The sequence below is a fragment of the Neovison vison genome, chromosome 6 (assembly GCF_020171115.1).
Source record: "Neovison vison isolate M4711 chromosome 6, ASM_NN_V1, whole genome shotgun sequence".
NCBI lineage: Eukaryota > Metazoa > Chordata > Mammalia > Carnivora > Mustelidae > Neogale > Neogale vison.
The window spans coordinates 170,296,579-170,320,701 of record NC_058096.1 but is presented as its reverse complement, the minus strand read 5'-3'; the positions used below and the strand labels follow the sequence as shown (position 1 = coordinate 170,320,701).

Sequence of the window (24,123 nt, the reverse complement as noted above, 5' to 3'; positions counted from 1 at the left end):
CAGGAAATAGCTGCAATGTCCAGCAACAGGTGAGTGTTTGAATAAAGCCTAGATATCTATACATGTCACATTCTGCCACTACATTATTTATAATGACCTAAAGGGAGGGGTATCCATGATATGTTAATTGTGGGGAAATATTTTTCAGAATAATAAAGTCAGATTATTCAAAGAGAGGGAAACCCATATAGGTTTACATATGTTGTATGAAAGGCATACCTGTAGCTATTAACATCAGATGAGTGGCTGAGAGAGAGAAAATGATCTAACTTCCCATTACACAGTTCTAGTTTGTTTAACTCACTGAAATGTACATGCCAGCATGAACATCCACCAGAAAGGAAAATAAACAATTCTGATCTATAAGCAAACAAGAGTTTTTCTGGTCAAAATTTGTATTTTAACCTGTTTTCAACAAAATGTTTTATCCTCATAAGAAAAATTCCTTTTCATATACACTTCACACCTTTAAGGGCCAGCAAGGAGAGGAAACAGAGCTTCTGTCCTTCTACAAGGACAAACACCACGATTTAAATAAATGTGCACACCATTCCAGGTAGCCTTAGTGTATGTCCTTCCACATTCCCCTATATCCAATCCTCAAAAGAAAAGAGACCTAATAGAAGTGTGAGTATTCTGAGTGCTAATAACGGCAGCTATATAAAAAGAACTTAAAAGTTTTGATAAAAGCCCCATATATTTTATTTTTATTTTAATTTTTAGAGAGAGAACTTGTGCACAAGGGGAGGGGGAGGGAGAGAGGGAGAGAATTCCAAGAAGGCTCCACACCCAGCGTGGAGCCCAACACAGGGCTCAAGCCCACAACCCCAAAATCATGACCTGAGCCAAAATCAAGAATCACATGCTCAACCAACCAAACCACCCAGGTGTCCTGCATACATTTTGTTTTCAAAGACAATAAAGTCAATTAAAAGTGAAGCAACTAGAGTTAGTATGGCCAATAAAGAGAACAGAATGTAGATTTGCAGGTCTTGTCCATTGCCCACAGTAGAGTTCCTGTGTTCTGTGGAAGTGTGAGAGCTGACAGTGGGCAACCCAGTCCCTTCCCAGAGGAAGGTGAGTGTATGCATGGATCTATTTGAAAAGTCTAAAATATTTATTTAAAATGTTCCACAGCAAGTTTATTTTAGACTTCTTGAAGCAGTTATACCCTTAAAAAGATCCACTAACTTCTAGCTTTTCAGAAACAAAACTAAGTGAAAGTAAGATATACTGATCTGATAAAATGCCAAGAATAAGGACAATGAAGAGTAATACACTAACAGAAATCATTACTTGCATCAAATACTGTGTAATGGGCTCTGAATAATATAAAGTATTATCTATGCTCTATCATTAATCTTCACTGAAAGTTCCAGAGCTGGGTGCCTGGGTGGCTCAGGTCACAATCCCAGGGTCCTGGGATTAAGTCCTGCATCGGCTGGCTGGGAGTCCGGTTCTCCCTCTACCCACCCTTCCCCCATTCACACTCTCTAATAAATAAAATATTAAATAAATAAATAAATACACAGACTCTAAGAGCTAGACTGTTCTTTAAATATTCTCTAATGCAGTGGCGTTCCCAAATGTGACTGGCATTAGGATCATCCGAAGAGCTTTTAAAAATATAGGTTCCAAGCCTCCTCACTCCAACACATCTAAGAACTAATTCACTTGATCTTGAGTGAAGCCAAGGAATCTGTTATTTTAATCCATGTCAGGTGATTCTAATGGTAAATTAATGGTCCTCAGCTATGATCTAACCACCCATCCAATAAACAGGAAGTGGCAAAGAGACACACAAGTACAAAATAAATGACAAGAAAAAGGTTCTTTTTCCAATCAACTACCAATTATACCTCTACAATTATTTAAATCATATATGTATCTTTTCAGTCATTCTCCTCTCTACAACTCCCCATGGATACATGCTGAAATTAGTTAAGTCTGACTAATTTCTGGAACTCAGTGATTATGAGAGTCATTCTGAGTTGCAAGGAGTGAAGCAACCTGAGGATTATTAGAAACTGCTGACTCGTCATGTTGGCCAGCAAGTGACTCCTTCTTCCAATGGTCCCTAAAGATGGGTGCCTGCTGAAAGAAGATGGTTCTTCCAAAGAGTGATGGTTCATCCTGGTCAAAGAAATAGAAGAAACTAAGTTTCCCTGCTAGAGTCTTTTCATAGGCTGTACAAGAAATCAAGCTTCCAAATCACTGGTTACCAAATATCAGTTGTGTTCAACTGAAAGCTGTCAAGGGCTACACATATGTAGAAAAAACTCAAATAATCATAGCAACTATTTTATTGTTAAACTAGTTACTGTATTCAGCATGAGCCTCACTTTATTAAGGTCAGGTAACAGAGGTCAAAGTATTGTGTAATTTGTCTAAATGATACAGCTAACAAAAGGCAATACAGGAATTTAAACTGGGGCCTGGTTATCTTAAAGGTCTACATACTTAATCATTATGCCAAACTAAGTTTCCCAGTCTTCAGGCAATCAGGTATCAGAGAATAGGGAAGAAAGGCATATTAACACCCTGAAGCAGTAGGATATGGTCTTCAGCTTGCCTTCAGCTTCCCATTACATTCACACTCCCCGTCTGGACTCTCCATTTAAGGATAGAAAGAAAATTAATGAGCAATAGTAGGTAAAAATCATCTTGCAAATGAAAGCCACTGTTGAAATATAAGGAGGTTATTAATATTTATTTTGCCAGTCATTAAACTTTTATTTTTAGGAAGAGTAACAAAAATAAATTTACTCAAACTTTAAATACCTTTTGAGTTTTGCCTTCAGTTCAAAATGTACATAAATGTACAATACTGTAACTGGAAGGCTCCTGAAGTTCACAAAAGAAGTAAAATGGAATTTATTAGAAAACTGGGAAGAGTAAAGCAGAACTGTCCGAAACAAACAGAAAATTCTGAACTGGACTTTCTAAAGTCGGAACTTTGTCTCACCTAGGTACACAGAAAAAAACACAATACACTGATTTTACTCAAAGAATGGGGGGGTGAGAGCACCTAGGTGGCTCAGTCAGTTAAGCAGCTGCCTTCGGCTCAGGTCATGATCGATCCCAGGGTCCTGGAATCGAGTCCCATGTCAGGCTCCCTGCTCAGCAGAGAGCCTGCTTCTCCCTCTCCCTCCGCCTGCTGCTCTGCCTACTTGTGCTCTCCCTCCGTCAAATAAATAAAATTCAAAAAAAAAGAAAGAAAAGAAAAAGAATGGGGTGGGAAAGGAGGCGGCATGGAAGTTTTGAACTAAAGGTTTTCCTCAGATGTCTCACCAAGCAAAATTAGCACAACTTCATTTTCCTGTTTTAACCAGGTGGGGTGTTTTTCACCCAGGATAGTAAAAAACTGTTTCGAGCAATAATTTCTTAGAAAATTTGGAATTCTGTGTAAGAAACCGAGTAGCTCTGACTTTCTAAGCTACCTTCAGCTTTGCTTGGGGCCTACAAAATTTACCAAAATAATTTTTCTAAGTAATTTTATTTTCTTCTATATACTTGACTATAATGTCCAAAAAATTTAGTGGACATTTTAATATCTGTAATACATACATACATAAAATTAGCTGGAAAGGTCTAAAGGAGCTTTTTGAAAGAACAGCCTTTTCAAGAAACCCCCATAAAAACATACTATTTGTTTGAACGAAGTAGCAGAAGATATTCCAGGCAAGAGTAGTAATAAAAGGAGGAAAGCAGTGGTTGTGGAAGGAACACAGCAATATAAAGCAATAAAATTTGCAACTGGAAAGCCAATTAATAAAGACACTAAGTCACAGTGAAGATTTTGCCCAACTACAAGGTGAGTAAAATTATTCGAAATGCTTTTTTATAAGCAGATGGGCCACAGAATTTTCTGAAAGGAACATTTACGTACCACTGTTCTTTGCTTGTTTGGCAAGAAAACACGAATAGTGTTGCTTGTCTTAGACGAGTCCGTAAGTTTGCCATCATCTGACGCCCGACGCTGAAAGCCAAATGGCTGAACTATTGTAGGCGAGATGCAGCTGGGGCCGTCAAACACTGTGTCTTTGAATCCAAAACCGTTGCTGATCGTCTTCCAGGCCCCCTGTATGTGCTCCATTGATGCAGCTTACACAATACCTGATCAAGATTTAAAAAACAAACAAACTTAATTCTAGAAAAGCAACTAACTCGACAACATAATATATAATTAGAAAATAGTAGTATGTGGACTTCCTCTTAAGTGAAACCCTCTGCTTAAATAAATCAAAAAACTTCTATATTAGTGTATTTCCATAAAATATTTCATAGACAACAACAACAACAAAAAAAACAAGCAAAATCGGGACTAGAGATCAAAAGATTCATTATACCACCAGTTAAAAGTCTACCTGGACCATGGGCCCAGGTCTCCTGACTTCTAATATTTTTTAAAATTACATTTCTCTTCCTTAGTTATTATATACTAAGTGCAAGTGACTACCCTTGGGTATCAGTAACATTAAGTACTATGAGAAGTGAAATTTTAAAAAAAAGAAGAACTGTAAACTATAATTTTCTGCCTTAAAGGAAGGAAATTAGTATTTCTAAGATGTGTATTAGACACTTGATATATAAATGATCTCACTTAATGTGTATAAGGATCTCAAAGACTTTAAATCCCATTTTCCATCTACCCTTTAAACCAATGAGGCACAGAAAAATCTCACTACTTGCCCAAAGATACCCAAATGACAGGTAAAATAACCAGATTCCATAGATGTTTAAATTTAAAGTTCATGAACTTTCCACCTTCCACTGAACATTCACAGTTCAGTTTTGGTACAAAAACAAACTTACAAACAGGAGCAAGCAGAGACAGTCACCTAACCAAAAATAACTAAATGTTTTAAATGGGCAACAAGAAAAGTGCAAAAGAAGTCCACAGACAGTCATACAAGGACGATAAAGTCAGATACTATGCAGTTAGGACACACCATGCCCTGGCATCCATAGGAAGTCAGCAATCATGCAGAAGTGAGGTTTATCTCCTCCTTTAGAAAACAGTGATGTCAACAAGTAATCCCATCCTTCTTACACCTTCTTCCCTTAGAAACTTACTTCGTCTTATTAGTAGTAATACTTACCATCTACTAGGTGCCTACTATTATGAGGAAGTATATACTACACACATCCCACTCATATTATCCAACTTAATCCTCAGAAAAATATTTTAGGTAGGACTTACATCCCCATTTTACAGAAAATGTAAAGACTGACCTATTCAACTGCACTCTAGGAAATTATCCTACAGAAGTATAAGGCAAGCATATAAAAGGATTTATATAGGGGCACCTGGGTGGCTCAATGTGTGTAAAGCCTCTGCCTTCAGCTCAGGTCATGATCCCAGGGTTTTGGGATCGAGCCCTGCACTGGGCTCTCCACTCAGCAGGGAGCCTGCTTCCCTCTTCTCTCTCTGCCAGCCTCTCTGCCTGCTTGTGCTCTCTTATCTATCAAATAAATAAGTAAAATCTTTAAAAAAAAAAAAAAAAAGATATATATCAATGAGCATAGAGAAAAAAGGGGGGGGGGAATCAAGAAACTACAGAAAACAAACTGATGCTACCAGAGGGGAGGTGGGTAGTGCAATGAGTAAAATAAGTTATGGGGATTAAGGAGGGCACTTGTGATGAGCACCGGCTGATGTATGTCGTGCTCAATCATTAAATTGTACACCTGAAACTAATATTACACTGTATGCTGACTGAAATTTAAATAAAAACTTAAAAAAGAGAAAAGATATATGTACACGCATCTTTGTTATAGCGTTGTTCATATCCTTAAAAACCGGGAGAGACCAAATACCTAACAGGGAACTAAACAAATGTTAATATCTATGTGGTAAATGAAGTACTATGTATGTGCTGATAGAAAAAAGCCATCCAAGACAAAACAAAAAATGAAAAATATAGTTTGAACCTCTTTTATATTAGTCTAGAAAGATAAAAATCTATACTCATATATAAGTGAGAAAATCTAGAATAAAAAAGTAGTAACACTTATTATTTCAGCAGGATTGTGAAGAAGTTCTACTTTCTATATATATTACCTATCTACTTTTTGGGTTTCTGTGTTTTACTATTACAACTGTAAATTTCTACAAAGCCTATTCTATTTGTGTAAAAGGGCGAGGCAGGACAAGACATCACAGCCTTGGTCAAGTGGCTGTGATGAAGATTTTGGCAAGCCCATGGCACACTGCCTTCCCCTCTGGTACCTGAGCCGCTTCACATTCCTAATTCTACACCTTCATTATCATAAGATCACTTTTTAGGGGCACCCACATCTCCTCTTTTCCCTAGATCTTTTTTCCCAACTAACAAAGGAAGAGATGAGTAAGTTTAGAACCAATGAGAGAAAAAGAGGAGGAAAGAGGGTTCATCTGAGCATCACACTAGCCTGAAATTTCTCCCTTGAAGGAGAAATTTAGAGAAACCAGAGCAATCTTAAAGATGCAACTCAACCTATCTTTCCTCTATTTTAGACTCAAAATATAAGCCAAGCTCCCTCTTTCTGAACAAACATGTCAAGCTTAAAGTCTCAGGACTTTTTGAACTTCTTGTTCCCTCCACCTGGATGGCTGACACCTTCAGAAACAAACAAGCTGGCCTTTTCATATCATTAAGGCCTTCATTTAAAGATCACTTTAGAGATGCTTTCCCTAAAGACATTCTTTACCAAAGAGATGCTTTACCAAAAGACATTCCTCCTTAACTCCATTAAATAACTCTGCCTTTGGGAACCTGGGTGGCTCAGTCCTTAAGCATTTGCCTTCAGCTCAGTTCATGATCCCAGGGTCCTGGGATCGAGCCCCGCTTCAGGCTCCCTGCCCAGCGGGAGCCTGCTCTCCCTCTCCCACTCCCCCTGCTTGTGTTCCTGCTCTCGCGGTCAAATAATTTTTAATAAATAAATAAATAAATAAATAACTCTGCCTTGTTTTCTTCATGGCACTTACTACTATGTTAAATTGTTCATATTTTGGGGTGCCTGGGTGGCTCAGTGGGTTAAAGCCTCTTCCTTTGGCTCGGGTCATGATCCCAAGGTCCTGGGATGGAGCCCCACATCTGGCTCTCTGCTCCACAGGGAGCCTGCTTCCTCCTCTCTCTTTCTCTCTCTCTCTCTGCCTGCCTCTCTGATAACTCGTGATCTCTGTCAAATAAATAAAATCTTTTAAAAAAATTGTTCATATTTTGTTGGTACAGATTTAGGTTAGTACCATCCAACCTCCTACTCTACAAAAGCAGGACCCTGCCAAATCCTGTTCACTACTGTATTCTTAGTCCATAACACAGTACTTAGAACTTGAAGGCCCTCAAGTATTAAACAAATTAAGTTAGAAACCAGAATAATGTTGCAAAACATACATAATTTTTTAAAAAAATACTTACAGTGTGAGTGGGCAGAGCGAAAGGGAGAGAATCCTCAGGCAGACTCCCCAGAGAGAGTGAGCCAGACACAGGGCTTGATTCCCAGGACCCTAAGATCATGACTTGAGGTGAAATCAAGATCCAGACACTCAACAAACTAACCCACTCAGGTGCCCCCCACCCTGCCTTTTTAAAAGATTGGATTGATTTATAGAGTATAACTTTAACAGAACAGACCTGTCAGAAGTAGTAAATGTTAGTTCAATCTCCATTTAGGAGTACACCTTTAAAAAATATTTACCATTCAGCAAATGACAAACTGCAGTAAATAGCAAACTGTATTTAATTGGGGGGAGGGGTGTAGAGATTGTACTATAAATTATTAACTAAAGAATAAAACTTAAATATGGACTAACTTAAATATGGACTAACTTAAATATGGACTAACTTCAAGAACATACTTATTTTATGATGAATTCTAAGTCCTGAAGGCACTTAGAAAATAACAGTGCTGGTACTTGGTATAGAACATATTATAAGAAATTAAAAGGGATAAAATAAAAGCAAGCCCATTTACATTCTCAAGTTTTAGATTATCATTCACTATTTTTATTTTTCCATGTGAGTTTGTTAAGACCATTTATCAGGCTAAGAAGAATGTTAAGTCAGTGTTTCCCAACCTTTTTCACAACACTCATACAAAATGATGAACCAGGGGCACCTGGGTGGATCCGTCGGTTAAGTGGCTGCCTTTGGCTCAGGTCATGATCCCAGAGTCCTGGGCCTGAGCCCAACATCAGGCTCCCTGCTCAGCGGAGAGCCTACTTGTGCGTGCTCACTCATGCACGCTCTCTCCTTCTCTCTGTCAAATAAATAAATAAATATTTTTTTTAAAAAAAGATGAACCATATTTGTAAGGCATGGTGACGTCAGCAGAAAGGCTAGAAGACCAAGGGCCCTACCAGCTGCCCCAGGGATGATGGCTACACCACTAAGCTGCTCATCACAGGAAGTTCTATTTTAAGGTACTCCTTAATCAGTTTACTAAAGGGCACACATCTGAAAACAAGACAAAGTCAGCTTCTAAAAGTCATTCAGCGTCAACGTACTTGACTTAACTAGAGACATTCAAAAACCCCACTGACACTACTCTCAAATATAAATACAACATAAATGTAAACCTAGCTTCCAGTATTTTCATCTTTCTGATCTGTTGACCAAATCTTATCTAAAAGTCTTATACACACTCACAATACATACCTAGAGACATACTAAAACTAGCGAGCCCAATGTAGATATGAAACTCTAAATGTGAAGTCTTTCACAATTCCAAAGAAGAGTTTCAAAACAAGTGCATTCTCTTATGAATGAAGAAATTCACTATTTTGGAATAAATCAATCATTTAAAAAAAGATATATCTGTCTTTCTTTCTCTATAAAGGATTACTATTTCTAATATACAAAGAACTCCTAAAAATTAACAAAAACATGAACAATGCAACAGAAAGAAACGGAATTAAATTCACAGAATAGAAACACATCTGTGTATGTGTGTTTGTATGTATGTATATATACACACATATATATAGTAGAGAAATGCAAATTTTGAAAAGCAAAATACTATTTTTTTTTAAAGATTTCATTTATTCATTTCCAGAGAGAGATCACAAGTAGGCAGAGAGGCGGGGTGGGGGGGGCAGGCTCCCCGCTGAGCAGAGAGCCCAATGCGGGACTCGATCCCAGGACCCTGAGATCATGACCTGAGCTGAAGGCAGAAGCTTAACCCACTGAGCCACCCAGGTGCCCCATAAAATACTATTTTTAACATCAGATTTATAAAATTTAAGACTGAAAAGGAAAATATCAATCACAGGCATTTGAGAAAACCTACCTCTCCTACTTGCTGGTAAGAATATAAACTGCAACAGGGGCGCCTGGGTGGCTCAGTGGGTTAAGCCGCTGCCTTCGGCTCAGGTCATGATCTCAGGGTCCTGGGATCGAGTCCCGCATCGGACTCTCTGCTCAGCAGGGAGCCTGCTTCCTCCTCCTCTCTCTCTGCCTGCCTCTCTGCCTACTTGTAATCTCTCTCTCTGTCAAATAAAAAAAAAAATTAAAAAAAAAAAGAATATAAACTGCAACAATCTACTAGTGTCTCTTAGCTATTTAAATATTTGAATTTTGATACAATTTGACAATCTATCTTATAGGGAAACTACAACAGCCAGCACTACAGAAATACCCAGCACTACTAAGGAATACTTACTGCAGAATTATTTGTAATATCAATAAACTAAACTACTTCAAAGCCAAAGGCATAAAACCAAACTGGAAACAATTTAAAGCAAGACTAGTTTATAAAAACAAAACCTCCAAGAAAAGGATGCTACACCAACACTGACTAAAGGTCTAATTTAAAGAATATCTATCCAGGGAAGCTTGGGAAGACCATGCAGTAGGAGGATCCTGAGCTCACCTGCTCCTATAAATACATGAAGGCTGCAACTACATAAAGTGCAACTCACTCCGAAAAAAACCCCCAAACTAGCAAGATAGTATTTTCACAGTTAAAAATATTTTTTAAGGGGCGCCTGGGTGGCTCAGTGGGTTAAAGCCTCTGCCTTTGGCTCAGGTCATGATCCCAGGGTCCTGGGATCGAGCCCCACATCAGGCTCTCTGCTCATCAGGGAGCCTGCTTCCTCCTCTCTCTCTGCCTGCCTCTCTGCCTACTTGTGATCTCTGTCTGTCAAATAAATAAATAAAATCTTTAAAATATATATATATATTTTAAAGGATCATAATGAGAAGGTAAGATGGGGCAGAGACAGCTGGGAATCTTTGAAACCCCCAGTATGGTAACTCACAAGAGGAGGAATATCACAGACACACAGGTCTTCCCTGGGAAGCAAACCAATCTAGCCCTACATAAGGCAACACCTGCCTTATGTTTTCCTCACTAAGAAAACAAGATCCCACAACATCTGGCTTTGAAAATCAACAGGGCTTACCTCCAGGAGAGCCAGAGGGCTACAGAAAACTGAGACTATTCTTAAATGGTCTGCACACTGATATCAGTTACTCCAAGACCTAGCAGAATTGCAGCAGTTTGAAAAGCATCTGGATTATACACAAAAGAGATTTATTGGCTAATTTTATTATGCTGTGTGCCAATGGGGCAGAATCTGTAGAAACTTTCTCCAGGAATGGAAGAGCTGATGAGCATCATTTTTTTTGGCCTCCTTCAGCCTACCTGGTGGGAACCAATTCTGACACTCTCCTTCTACCTTACTACCACCATTCACCTGCCCCCGCACTCCCCAGTGGACCTGCCCTACCACTGCAGCAGGTGCCTCTCCAAAGCTGCTCCTACCCCACAGTGAACCAATGGACACCCTTGTTAGAGACCAGCAACTCCTGAAAGCAATTACTGCCCCCCCACACCCAGTGGACAGCCCCGGACAGGCAACAGCCAGCTGTGCCAGGGACCAGTTCTGCCAAGAAGGGCACCCACAGTAGTCACACCCAGTCGCAGCCCAGCCAAGCTGGGACTAGCACCAACCATTAAGATGCCTAGAACAGTCACAGCCCAGTCATAACAAGAGGACCACAAAGGAGAAACCCATGAAACACTTGGTTCTGCTGATCAGAGGGTACTGAACTACTAGGACTCTATTTAAAATCACTACTTTCAATCTTACTAATTCTTTCAAAGAACCAGCTCCTAGTTTCGTTGATTTGTCCTACTGTTTTACTGGTTTCTACTTCATTGATTTCTGCTCTGATCTTTATTATTTCTCTTCTCCTGCTGGGTTTAGGCTTTCTTTGCTGTTCTTTCCCCAGCTCCTTTAGGTGTAGAGTTAGGTGTATATTTGAGACCTTTCTTGCTTCTTGAGAAAGGCTTGTATCGCTATACATTTCCCTCTCAGGACTGCCTTTGTTGTGTCCCACAGAGTTTGAACCATTGTGTTTTCATTATCATTTGTTTCCATGAATTTTTTCAATTCTTCTTTAATTTCCTGGTTGGCCCAATCATTCTTTAGAAGAATGCTCCTTAGTCTCCATGTATTTGGGTTCTTTCCAAATTTCCTCTTCTGATTGAGTTCTAGCTTCAGAGTATCATGGTCTGAAAATATGCAGGGAATGATCCCAATCTTTTGATACTGGTTGAGACCTCATTTATGACCCAGGATGTGATCTATTCTGGAGAATGTTCCATGTGCACTAGAGAAGAATGTATATTTCTTTGCTTTGGGATGGGATGTTCTGAATATATTTGTGATGTCCATCTGGTCCAGTATGTCATTTAAGGCCTTTATTTCCTTGTTGATCTTTTGCTTGGATGATCTGTCTGTCCATTTCAGTGAGGGGGGTGTTAAAGTCCCCTACTATTACTGTATTATTGTTGATATGTTTCTTTGATTTTGTTATTAATTGGTTTATATAGTTGGCTGCTCCCGTGTTAGGGGCATAGATATTTAAAACTGTTAGATCTTCTTGTTGGACAGACCCTTTGAGTATGATATAGTGTCCTTCCTCATCGCTTATTCTAGTCTTTGGCTTAAAATCTAATTGATCTGATATAAGGACTGCCTCCCCAGCTTTCTTTTGATGTCCATTAGCATGGTAAATTGTCTTCCACCCCCTCATTTTAAATCTGGAGGTGTCTTTGGATCTAAAATGAGTTTCTTGTAGACCGCATATTGATGGGTTTTGTTTTTTTATCCAAAAGCCACTACTTTCAAGACCAGGAGATTTAGGTGACCTACTCAATACACAGAAATGCAGAGAGTCAGACAAAATGAGGAGATGGAAGACTATGTTCCAAATGAAAAAATAAAATAAAACCTCAGAAAAAAGAAGTGAAAGAGAAATAAGCAAAGTAATAGTTACAAAAATATTCACCAGACCTAAAAGACTGGATGAACTCAGAACTTCAACAAAGAGAAAATATAAGAACCAATCAGAGCTGAAGAATACAATAACTGAAATGAAAAATACACTAGAGGAAATCAGCAGATTAGAGGATGTAGCAGTACAGATCACTAATCTGGGAGGCAGTGTAGTGGGATCACCACACTGAATAGCAAAAAGGGGGAAAATTTTTTTTTAATGAAGGTAGGTTAAGAGAACTCTGAAACAATGTCAACCATAACAACAGTAGCATTACAAGAGTCCCAGAGGAGAAGAAAGCAGAAAATTTATCTCAAGAAATAACAGCTAAAAACTTCCCTACCCTGGGACTGCCTGGATGGCTCAGTTGATCAAGCATCTGACTCTCGATCTTGGCTCAGGTCTCGACCTCAGGGCTGTGAATTCAAGCCCTATACTGGGCTCCATGCTGAATGTGGAGCCTATGTTAAAAACAACAATGACAACAAAAACATTCCTATTCTGGGAAAGGAAATAGACATCCAAGTACAGGAAGCAAAAAGAGCCCCAAACAAGATAAACCAAAAGAGTCCAAACAAAGATACATAATTATTAAAATGTCAAAACTTAATGATAAACAGAAAATCTTAACCGCAACAAGAGAAAAGCAACTAGTTACATAAGAGGAGACCTCATACCCCATAATGTTATGAGCTAACTGTTTCAGCCGACACTTTGCAGTCCAGAAAGAGTGGCATGATATGTTCAGAGTGCTTAAAGAAAAAAACCTACAACCAAGAATACTCAGCCCAGCAAGGTTATCATTCACAACTGAAGAAGACACAGAGCTTCTTAGACAAATAAAACTTAAGAGTTCATCACCACTAAACCTGCCTTACAAGAAATGTTAAAAGGACTTCTATAAGTGGAAAACAGCTGGCTGGTAAGAAAATTATGAAAGAAAAAAAGTTTCACTGCTAAAAGCAAACATATAGGGGCATCCAGGTGGCTCAGTCGGTTAAATGTCTGTCTTCAGCTCAGATCATGATCCTGGGGTCCTGAGACTGAGCCTCACATCAGGCTCCCTGCTCAATGGGAAATCTGCTTCTCCCTCTCCCACTCACCCTGCTGGTGCTCACTCTGTTTAAAAAAAAAAAGGAGTGCAAACATAAAGATATATCAATCACTTATAAAGCTAATATGAAGGTTAAAAGACAAAAATAATAAAATCAATTATGTCTACAATGGTTAAGGAATACACAAAATAAAAAGATGTAAAATGTGACATCATATACATAAAACATGGAGAGAGGGGTCGCCTGGGTGGTACAGTTGGGTAAGCATCCAACTCTTGGTTTCAGCTCAATCCTGATCTCAGGATTATTAGATTGAGCCCCGTGTTGGGCTCTGTGCTTAGTACAGAGTTTGCTTGAGATTCTTTTCCCCTCTCCCTCTGCCCTTCCCACTCATTCTCATTCCCTTTCTCTCTTACACACACAGTAATAAATTAATTTTTAAAAAAATGGATGGAGTAAAAATGTAGTGCTTTTAGAAATGTATGAACTTAAGTGATCATCAACTTAAAACAGACTGCTATATACATGGGACATTATATATGAACCTTATGGTAACCATAACCCAAAACCCTGTAATAGATACAAAAAAATTAAGAGAAAGGAATTCAAGCATAACACTAAAAATCACCAAATCACAAAGAAAGAAAGTTCTAGAAGGAAAAAGGAACAGAGAACTACAAAACAAGAAAACAATTAACAAAATGGCAATAATATATACCTATACCACAATAACTATTTTACATGTAAATGACCTAAACACTCTCATCAAAAGACACAGGGTGAATTAATGAATGGATTAAAAAAACAAAACCCAACTACACGATGCCTATTAAATACTCACTTCAGACCTAAAGACACATAGAGACTGAACATGAATGGATAAAAAAGGGTATTTTGTGCAAATGGAAATTTAAAAAAAAGAGAGAGACAAAACAATTTGTTTCTTACAAAACAGACTTTAAAACAAAGACTGTAACAGGACAAAGAAGGGCATTACATAATGATAAAGGGTTGATAAAGGGATCAGTCCAACCAGAAGATATAACAATTGTAAATATCTATGCACCCAACAAAGAAGCACCTAAATATGTAAAGCAAATATTAACAAGCATAAAGAAGTTGATAGGGGTACGTGGCTAGCTCAATCAGTAGAGTATGTGACTCTAGATCTCAAGATCATGAGTTCAAGACCCATGTTGGGCATAGAGTTGATGGACAGATGGAAGGAAGGAAGGAAGGAAAGGAAGGAAATTAACTGACAGTAGTACATCAATAATAGGAGATTTTAACACCCCACTTACATCAATGATAGATCATACACACTGATCAATAAGGAAACAGTAGCTTTAAATAACATATTGCCAGATGGACTTGATACACACACACAGAAAATTCCATCCAAAAACAGCAGAGTGTACACTCTTTTCAAGTGCACATGGAACATTCCCCAGGATAGAACACATGTTAGACCACACAGCAAGTATCAATACATTTAAGACTGAAATCCTAGCAAGCATCTTTTCAGACCACAAAGGTATTAAAATAAAAAAATCAATTACAGAAAAAACACAAATATGTGGAGGCTACACAAGCTACTAAACAACCAATGAATCACCAAAGAAATCAAAGAGGAAATAAAAAAATAACTTAAGACAAATGAAAGCAGAAAACCAATGTTTCAAAATTTCTGGGACACAGCACAAGCAGTTCTAAGAAGGGTGTTTATAGCAGTACAGGCTTACCTCAAGAAATAAGAAAAATCACAAAAAGTACAACCGTACACCTAAAGAAAAACTAGAAAAAGAAAAACAAAGTCCAAAGTTAGTAGAAGGAAGTTAATAATAAAGAGCAGAAATAAACTGAGACAAAGAAAATAGAAAAGATGTATAAAAGACTATGAAAAATTATATTCCAACAAATTTGACAACCTAGAAGAAATGGATAAATTCCCAGAAATATATAATCTTAGAAAACCAAATTAGGAAGAAACAGAAAATCTGAAAAAACAAAACAAACAAACAAAAAAAACCTGAAAATCTGAACAGAACACATTTCTAGTAATGAAATCAGTAAGAAAAAAGCGTAAAATTAAAAAAAAAAGTTCAGGACCCAATGCCTTCACAGGTGAATTCTACCAAACATTTGGGGGGGGGGTCCCCCCCAAGATTTATTTATTTATTTAAGAGCACAGGCACACAAGTGGGAGAGTGAGAGAGAATCTAAAGCAGACTCTGTGCTCAGCATGATGCCTAGTGCAGGGCTCAGTCTCACGACCCCAAGATCACAACCAGAACTAAAACCAAGAATCAGACACCCAACAGACTGCACCACCCAGATAACCCCAGATTCTACCAAACATTTAAAGAAGACTAACCTATCCTTCTCAAACTATTTCAGAAAACTGAAGAAAAAGGAATGCTTCCAAATTCATTTCATGAGGGCAGCATACCGATACCAAAACCAAAGTCACTACCCACCCACCCCCCAAAAAAAAGAGAAAAAGAAAGAAAGAAAGATCAATACAGGCTAATATCCCCAATAAACATGGCTACAAAATACTCAATAAAATATCAGCAAACCAAATTCAACAATATACTGAAAGGATCATTCACCATGATCAGGTGGAATTTATTTCAGAGAGGCAAGGATGGTTCTATATCTCCAACTATCCAATACACCACATTAATCAATGATAAAAATCATGATCATTTCAAAAGATGCAGAAAAGGCATTTAAAAATTCATTATAATTAAAAATTTTTAAAAACTCTCAATCATGTGGGTACAGAGGAAATATACCTTAACATAATAAAGGCCATATATGACACCCACGGCTAACATGATACTCAGCAGTAAAAAGCTGAAAGTTTTTAAGACCAGGAACAAGACAAGGATGTCTACTCTAATCATTTTTTATTCAACACAGTACTGCAAGTTCTAGCCACAGCAATGAGACAAGAAATAAAAGGCATCCAAATTCCTAAGGAAGAAGTAAAACTGTCACTCTTTGCAAATGACACGATACTATATTTAGAAAACCCTAAAGACCACCAAAAAAAACTTAGAATGAATTCAGTAAAGCTTTAGGATACAAAAATCAATCTATAAAAATCTGTTGCAGTTCTATACACTAATAACAAGCTAGCAGAAAGAGAAATTAGGAAAATAATCCCATTTACAACTGCATTAAAAAGAATAAAATACCCAGTGGTGTACCTGGGTGGTTCAGTTCGTTGAGTACCAGACTCTTGGTTTTGGCTCAGGTTATGGTCTGTGGGTCATGGGATTGAGCCCTGCATCAGGCTCCATGCTTTGAGATTCTCTCCCTTTCCTACTGCTCAGCCATGTGCTCTCTCTCTCTCTAATTCTCTAAATCTTTTTTTAAGAGATTTTAAGAATAAAATACCTAGGAATAAATTTAATCAAGGGGGGTGAAAGACCTGTACTCTGAAAACTATTAGGACACTGAAGAAAGAAGATGAAGACAATCAATAAATGAAAAAAATATACCACACTCATAGATTGAAGAATATTGTTAAATATTGTTAAAATGCCCATTACCTAATCTAATCTGTAGATTACAGATTAGTAATCTACAGTTTCAGTGCAACTCCTAACAAAATACCAATAGTATTTTTCACGGAACTAGAACAAATAATTCTATAATTTATATGAAACCACAAAATATTCCAAATAGCCAAAGCAATCTTGAGAAAGAAAAGGCTGGAACCATCACAATCCTAGATTTAAACTATACTACAAAGCTATAATAATCAAAGCGGTATGGCACTGGCACAGAACACACACACACACACACACACACACACACACACTTTGATGGAACAGAACAGAACTCCCAGAAATAAACCCACACTTATACTGGCAATCTACAACAAAGGAAACAGAATATATAATAGTGAAAAGACAGTCTCTTCAGTAAGTTTTGCTGGGAAAACTGGACATCTATATGTAGAAGAGTGAAATAACTTTCTTTTAGCACATGCACAGATACACACAAAAATTCAAATTGGATTGAAGACCTAAATATAAGCCCTGAAACTACAGAACTTTTTTAAAAAAACATAAGCAGTAAATTCTTGGAATTTGGCCTTAGCAATGTTTTTTGGAACTGTCTCTCAGGCAAGGGCAACAAAAGCAAGAATAAACAACTGGGTCATATCCAACTAAAAAGCTTTTGCACAGCCGAAGAAACTGTCAACAAAATGAAAAGGCAACCTAATAAATGGGAGAAGATATCTGCAAACAATATATCCAATAAGGGGTCAATATCCAAAATACATAAAGAACTCCTAGAAATCAACAGCAATAAATAAATAAATAAAATCTTTAAAGAAAAAAAGAGATTGTTGGGTTTTTTGTTTTTTTTTTTTTTTTTTTAATTTGACAGAGATCACAAGTAGGCAGAGAGAGAGAGGAAGCAAACTCTCCGATAAGCAGAGAGCCCAAAGCGGGGCTCGATCCCAGGACCCCAGGATTACTACCTGAGCTGAAGGCAGAGGTTTTAACCCACTGAGCCACCCAGGTGCCCGGTAAAAAACACCCAATAATCTGATTTTTAAAAGGACCTGCAGACATCTTTTAAAGGGGGGGGGGGAGCAAAAACAGAACAACACCATACAGACATCCAATGGACGCATGAAAAGATGCTCAACATCACTAATCACCAGAGAAATGCAAATCACAATCACAATGAGATTATCAGCTCAAAACTGTCAGAATGTCTAGTGTACATTTAAGAAACCATATTTTAGGGGCGCCTGGGTGGTTCAGTGGGTTAAAGCCTCTGCCTTCGGCTCAGGTCATGGTCCCAGGGTCCTGGGATCGAGCCCCGCGTCGGGCTCTCTGCTTGGCAGGGAGCCTGCTTCCTCCCCTCTCTCTCTCTGCCTGCCTCTCTGCCTACTTGTGATGTCTATCTGTAAAATAAATTTTTAAAAAGAAAAAAAAACATATTTTATATATACATGTATATGTATACGTGTGTGTGTGTATTTAATAACAAGGGTTGGTGAGTCTGTGAAGAGAAACTCTGTGCACTGCTGGTGGAAATATAAACTGGTACAGCCACTATATAAACAGTATGGAAGTTCCTCAAAAAAGTAAAAAATAGATGATGATCCACATGACCCAGTAATTCCATTTCTGGGTATTTATCCAAAGAAAACAAAAATGCTAATTTGAAAAGATATATGCACACCTATGTTCACCACAGCATTATTTACAATAGCCAAGATATGCAAGCAACCCCAAGTGTCCACCAAAAGATGAAAGGATAAAAATGTGGTATGTGTGTACACACACACACACACACACACACACACAGGACTACTACTCAGCCATAAAAAAGAGATACTGTGCCAATTTGTGACAACATGGATGCATAGATGGACTAGATGAAGTAAGTGAGAGAAAGACACATACTGTACAATTTCACTTAAACATGGACTCTAAAAAACAAAACAAAAACAGGAATAGATCTATACACAGAAAACAAACTGGTCATTTCCAGAGGGGAAGGGGAGTGTTAGAATGGGCCAAACAGGTGAAAGGCATTAAGAGGTAAAAACTTTGTTATAAAATAAGTAAGTCACAGGAAAGAAAAGTACAGCATTAGGGAATACAGTCAATAATACTGTAATGACTTTGGTGACAGGTGGTAACTGTAATGAATATAAATGTCCATTCACTATGCTGTAACACCTGAAACTAATATACTGTATGTCAATTACACTTCAATTAAATATTTTTTAAAAATAAAAAGAATTTAACCAGACTTTTTCTAGGAAAAACACTATGAAAAGTTATTTAAAATCCTACTTTGTTTTGCCCAAGAAAGCTTTTTAAAAAGAAGACTTTTAAGTTTTAAATGGGGAGTATTTTAGGGGTCCCTTAGGTGGCTCAGTCGTTAAGCGTCTGCCTTTGACTCAGGTCATGATTCCAGAGTCCTGGGATCAAGTCCCACAACAGGCTCCCTGCTCAGCGGAGAGCCTGCTTCTCCCTCTCCGTGGGCCACTCCCCCTGCTTGGTTGGCTCTCCCTTTAGCAGTCTCTGTCAAATAAATAAACAAAACCTTAAAAAAGGAAAAAAAAAAAACTAGTAGTTTATACATTTTTACATTTAAGGAGGGGGAAAGTATCCGGTTTCACTGTTAAAATGTTAAGTTATTCTCCATAATGTAAAAATGAGGCCAATGTCATGTTATCTTGTCAGCAATAAATTTTTAAAACTACTTTAAAGGACTATAAGGGCACCTTGGTGGATCAGTTGGTTGAGTGTCCAACTCTTCATTCTGACTTGGGTCATGATCTCAGGGTCATGGGACTGAGCCCCACATCAGGATCCTCACTCAGCAGGGTGTCTGCTAGAGATTCTCTCTCCCTGTCTCTCTCCAAAACAAATAAATTTTTATAAATAAATAAATAAATAAAGGACTATACATGTTTAGTGTCAAAAGTAAAACACAAAAAAAAGATAAAATTGTTCATAATGCATTTCTTGGTATTTATGCAAAGTTTTCAACTCTTACTACAAGTATGTTGTTTAAAAGAGGATTTAAGTACACCATTTGAAGATAACTTTGGTAACAAAGAGTTTATATGGAATCTAATTTCAAAAGCTTATTTCTGTCCAATGATTAAAAAAAAATGTTTTTTCAGATAACTTTCTTCATATGTACAGAATAGCAGCTTTTTTAATCACAGAAGTTCCCTGACCTTAAACACTTGTTTGGTGAAACAGCCTGAACCCTCTTCGTGGTATAACTAAAATAGCACCAATATGGTTTCAAAAAGGGACAGAATCAGTACCTTTTTTTTTTTTTAAAGATTGTATTTATTTATTTGACAGAGAGAAATCACAAGTAGATGGAGAGGCAGGCAGAGAGAGAGGAGGAAGCAGGCTCCCCGCTGAGCAGAGAGCCTGATGCGGGACTCGATCCCAGGACCCTGAGATCATGACCTGAGCCGAAGGCAGCGGCTTAACCCACTGAGCCACCCAGGCGCCCCCCCCCTTTTTTTAAGGACTTTAAGTAATCTATACACCCAGCATGGGGCTTGAACCCACAACCCCAAAATCAACTGAGCCTGCGAGGCACCCCAAGATCAGTACCTTTACAGCCAGATTCTTCAGAGAAGAGACTTCAAAAACTCAAGGCTTTTTTTTTTTTTTCCTAGACTGTAACTCAGTACTTTTTCAAACTATGGGGTATGTTCCATTAGTGGTCAGGAAATCATTTTGGCGAGTTATGACCAGCTTTCTTCAAAAATAAGAACATAATGTATCACACCTAGTACAGATAAGTTCTATTTTGAGAAATCTTTGATTCAGGTACACACACATTATAAAAACATATTTTGGGGTGCTTGCCTGGCTCAGAGAAGCAGCCAACTGCTGACCTCGGGGTTGTAAATTCAAGCCCCACATAGGGTGTGGTGATTTCTTCAATAAAAAAAAATTTTTTAAGTACTTTTTAGTGTGGACCACTAAGTTTGAAAGCCCAGAATCCCTAGACCATCTTAAATCAATTTCTCTAAATGCATTAACCCACAAAATACATCTTCTTACCAGAATGATCACTTTTTAAATGATCCATCTAATCTTAAAGTGTCTTTCTTAGCCCTCCCAATGAACTATGTGTGTGCTATACTATCTTTCCTACTTCATGTAATTCTTCCATTTTCATGTACTTCATTGCTATGTGTACTCAAAAAACTTAGTATATTAAATTTTCATTCTTTTCTCACTTTCAGTCATTTTGTGACTTTATCACTCAAATTTACTGTGAAGATATCCATTTTAATGGATACACTGACAGTAATCTGAGACCATTTTCCAATGCTGATTGGGTACATGGTTCACTAACTTTTAAGCAATATGCCATTTTTTTAGATGGGGGGAGGGACAGGGAGAAAGAGAATCCCAAGCAGGCTACATGTCCAGTGTGGAGCCCAATACGGGGCTCAACTTCACAACCTTGAGATCACAATCTGAGTGGAAACCAAGAATCAGACACTTAATAAACTGAGTCACTCAGGCAGTCCAATAATAAGCCTTTTTTTTTTTTTTAAGATTTTATTTATTTGACAGAGAGAGAGAGATCACAAATAGGCAGAGCAGAAGACAGAGAGAGGGGGAAGCAGGCCCTCTGCTGAGCCGAGAGCCCAATGTGGGGCTCAATCCCAGGACCCTGAGATCATGACCTGAGCCGAAGGCAGAGGCTTAACCCACTGAGCCATTCAGGTGCCCCTAATATGCCATTTTTAAGGCATGGAAGGAATATACCCATGGTTCTTACACTATATAGTCTTTTACTAAATTACTGAATTTTTTTTTTTTTTTTTTAGATTTTGTTTATTTGACAGAGAGAGATCACAAGTAGGCAGAGAGGTGGGGGAGGGGGAAGCAGGCTCCCCGCTGAGCAGAGAGCCTGATGCAGGGCTCTATCCCAGGACCCTGAGATCATGACCTGAACAGAAGGCAGAGGCTTAACCCACCGAGCCACCCAGGTGCCCCCAAATTATTGAATTTCTAATATTCATCTTTCTCTAAAATTAGCCCTTCCCCTACATTCTCATTTATCACTTCTTATAATGATCTTTGTTGTCATGAGGCCTTCCGTTTCCTGCCTGCTGAGATGATGTTTTTTTCACCTTTCAAAGAAAACACCAAATGAGAGTATGGTGTTAACTATTTCACTGAATTTACTGTAGACTGCTTCCCCAATTTAAATCCCTCTCCAGAGCACATACAACAAAGATTATACTTATTTACAATCTTGCAACTTTAAAAAAAAGTCTCTTCTGGATTGTTTCAGAGATTGAAGTCCTTGTACAGTATGAAAATCTTAAAATGTACAAAGATGGTTTCCAGAAGTCTTTGAGGGCAGCCCTTCATAAGAATTTTATTCTCAAAGCCTCTATTGAGGCTTTGGTCCTTAATATTCTTTAGGCAAGCACCTGAAATTCTCCCTCATAAAGCCTCCCTTCTTTACTCCCTAATCATAAAGAATTTACTACTCCCTACTTTTTTTCATAGTCATATTATTTAAATAAATATTAATAGCACCTCCCCTCTTGTATTATACTTATTTACATGTCTGCCTCCCTACCCACCTGTAAACTCCTTAAAGAGAGAGTACATGCCTTCTCTGTTCTCCCAGAACTTAGCAGGACACCTGACCCACAGGAATTACTCAACCAAGACTTTAAAACCAATGGATGGTAGTTAGAGAATCTAAAATTTATGTAAATTAAGGAAACAATGGCTATTTATGAGATGTAACATAAAATTAGAACCAAAAACAAGCATTCATGAAAAACACACATATTTAATAAGGCCTGTTATAGTTATCTGAACAGTAACAGTATTAGTTTGTTCTCTACTCTGCCACGTGCCAAAACTCACTAGGTAACAAGATACACACATCAAATATTTCTAAAATTTCTAAAAATTCTATAGCAAATAAGCAGCAGCAATAAAGATAATGATGATAGTGGTTAATAGCTATTGAGTTCTTTACATTTCCATGTGTACAACACTATTAAGAACATACAACGTTATGAATAATACATAGCCCTTTACATTTCAAGAAGTACATAGTATCAGTTCTTTATAAACCATATAATTTAATCCTCCGAACAACTCTGAGAGAAACTATTATCCTGATTTTGAAGGACCAAAAAGGTTAAATGAAATTGTCTAAGGTTACAGAAAGAGCCAAGAGTATTCACAAAATATCTAAGGTCAAACTCACAACGTTTACCAGGACTTTATCACACCATCATTCTTTGTTCTTAAGGCAGATAAGATCAGTTCATTTGTGAGACAAGCTCTTCCTCAGATGAGGTGCCAGATTTCAACCTTGTGGCTGCCTGCTCTAGCTTCCTGATAGCTGGCTTTTTCCTTCTACTCTGGTAACTTATCTTTATTTTTACAATAAAAATTAAATTTGGACAGGGAAGATAAAAAAGTTTTCCATAATCTTACTCATCCTAACACATTCTTTGGATATTATCTTCTAAGAGTAGAAACACAATACATAAATATCAGTTCAAAATCTACCACCTTTTATTGGCTGTGTGGACTTTGTCAAATGCTTAACTTCTCCCACACCATTTTCACTCAACCATTCATGCAATAAACATTACTGAACACCCACTATGTACCAGGTGCTTCTCTAGTAGCTTAGGTTAACTCACTGAATGAGCCACAAAGATCCCTGGTATTAGAAGTATATCATCCATCAGAGAGACACATAGTAAAATAAATTAGATAATATAATAGTGGGTTATAATCACTACGGGGGGAATAGAGGCAAGCTGCAATTTATAATGGTCAGAGTAGGCCTCAATGAGGAGGTAACAGCTAAGCCAATACTTGGAAGTCAGGGAGTTTGGTTTGCAGACAGCTGGAAGAACATTCAGGGTACAGGGAACAGCCAGAGAAAACCGTAAAGCAGGAGTGTCCTGTGTACAAAGAACAGCAAAGATATCCTAAAATTCAGTGAAGTCAAAGTATAGTTGAAGGGATGGGAGACAATGCAGATAACATACTACCTTATAGATCTCAGTAAGGACTTCACTTTTACTGGGTGAAATGCGAAGCCACTGAAAGGTTCTGAGCAGAGAAGGCACAGCATCTGTCTTGGGTGTTAAACAACTACTACAGCTGCTACACTGCGAATTAACTACACAAGCAGTAGGCTCATAATTACGGAGTTCAGAAGATGCCTGAGCTGAAGAATTAACTGTAAAAGAAGGTAATAATACTTACTTCAATGAGTTG

At 37.9% G+C, this 24,123-nt stretch overlaps 1 protein-coding gene across 2 annotated transcripts in view; it reads right to left on the bottom strand.

The window, feature by feature from the left end:
* RAF1 (Raf-1 proto-oncogene, serine/threonine kinase) overlaps nt 1–24,123 on the bottom strand; it is an 85,459-nt gene that overhangs the window by 24,347 nt on the left and 36,989 nt on the right. Inside the window, exon 2 of one of the 2 annotated variants that reach the window (XM_044252965.1) lies at nt 3,890–4,116. In XM_044252965.1, the coding sequence (XP_044108900.1) occupies nt 3,890–4,096 (207 nt within the window). In that variant the 5' untranslated portion in view covers nt 4,097–4,116. Of the gene's footprint in view, nt 1–3,889; nt 4,117–24,123 lie in introns of those variants that run through there. The other variant, XM_044252966.1, reaches the window with a different exon arrangement.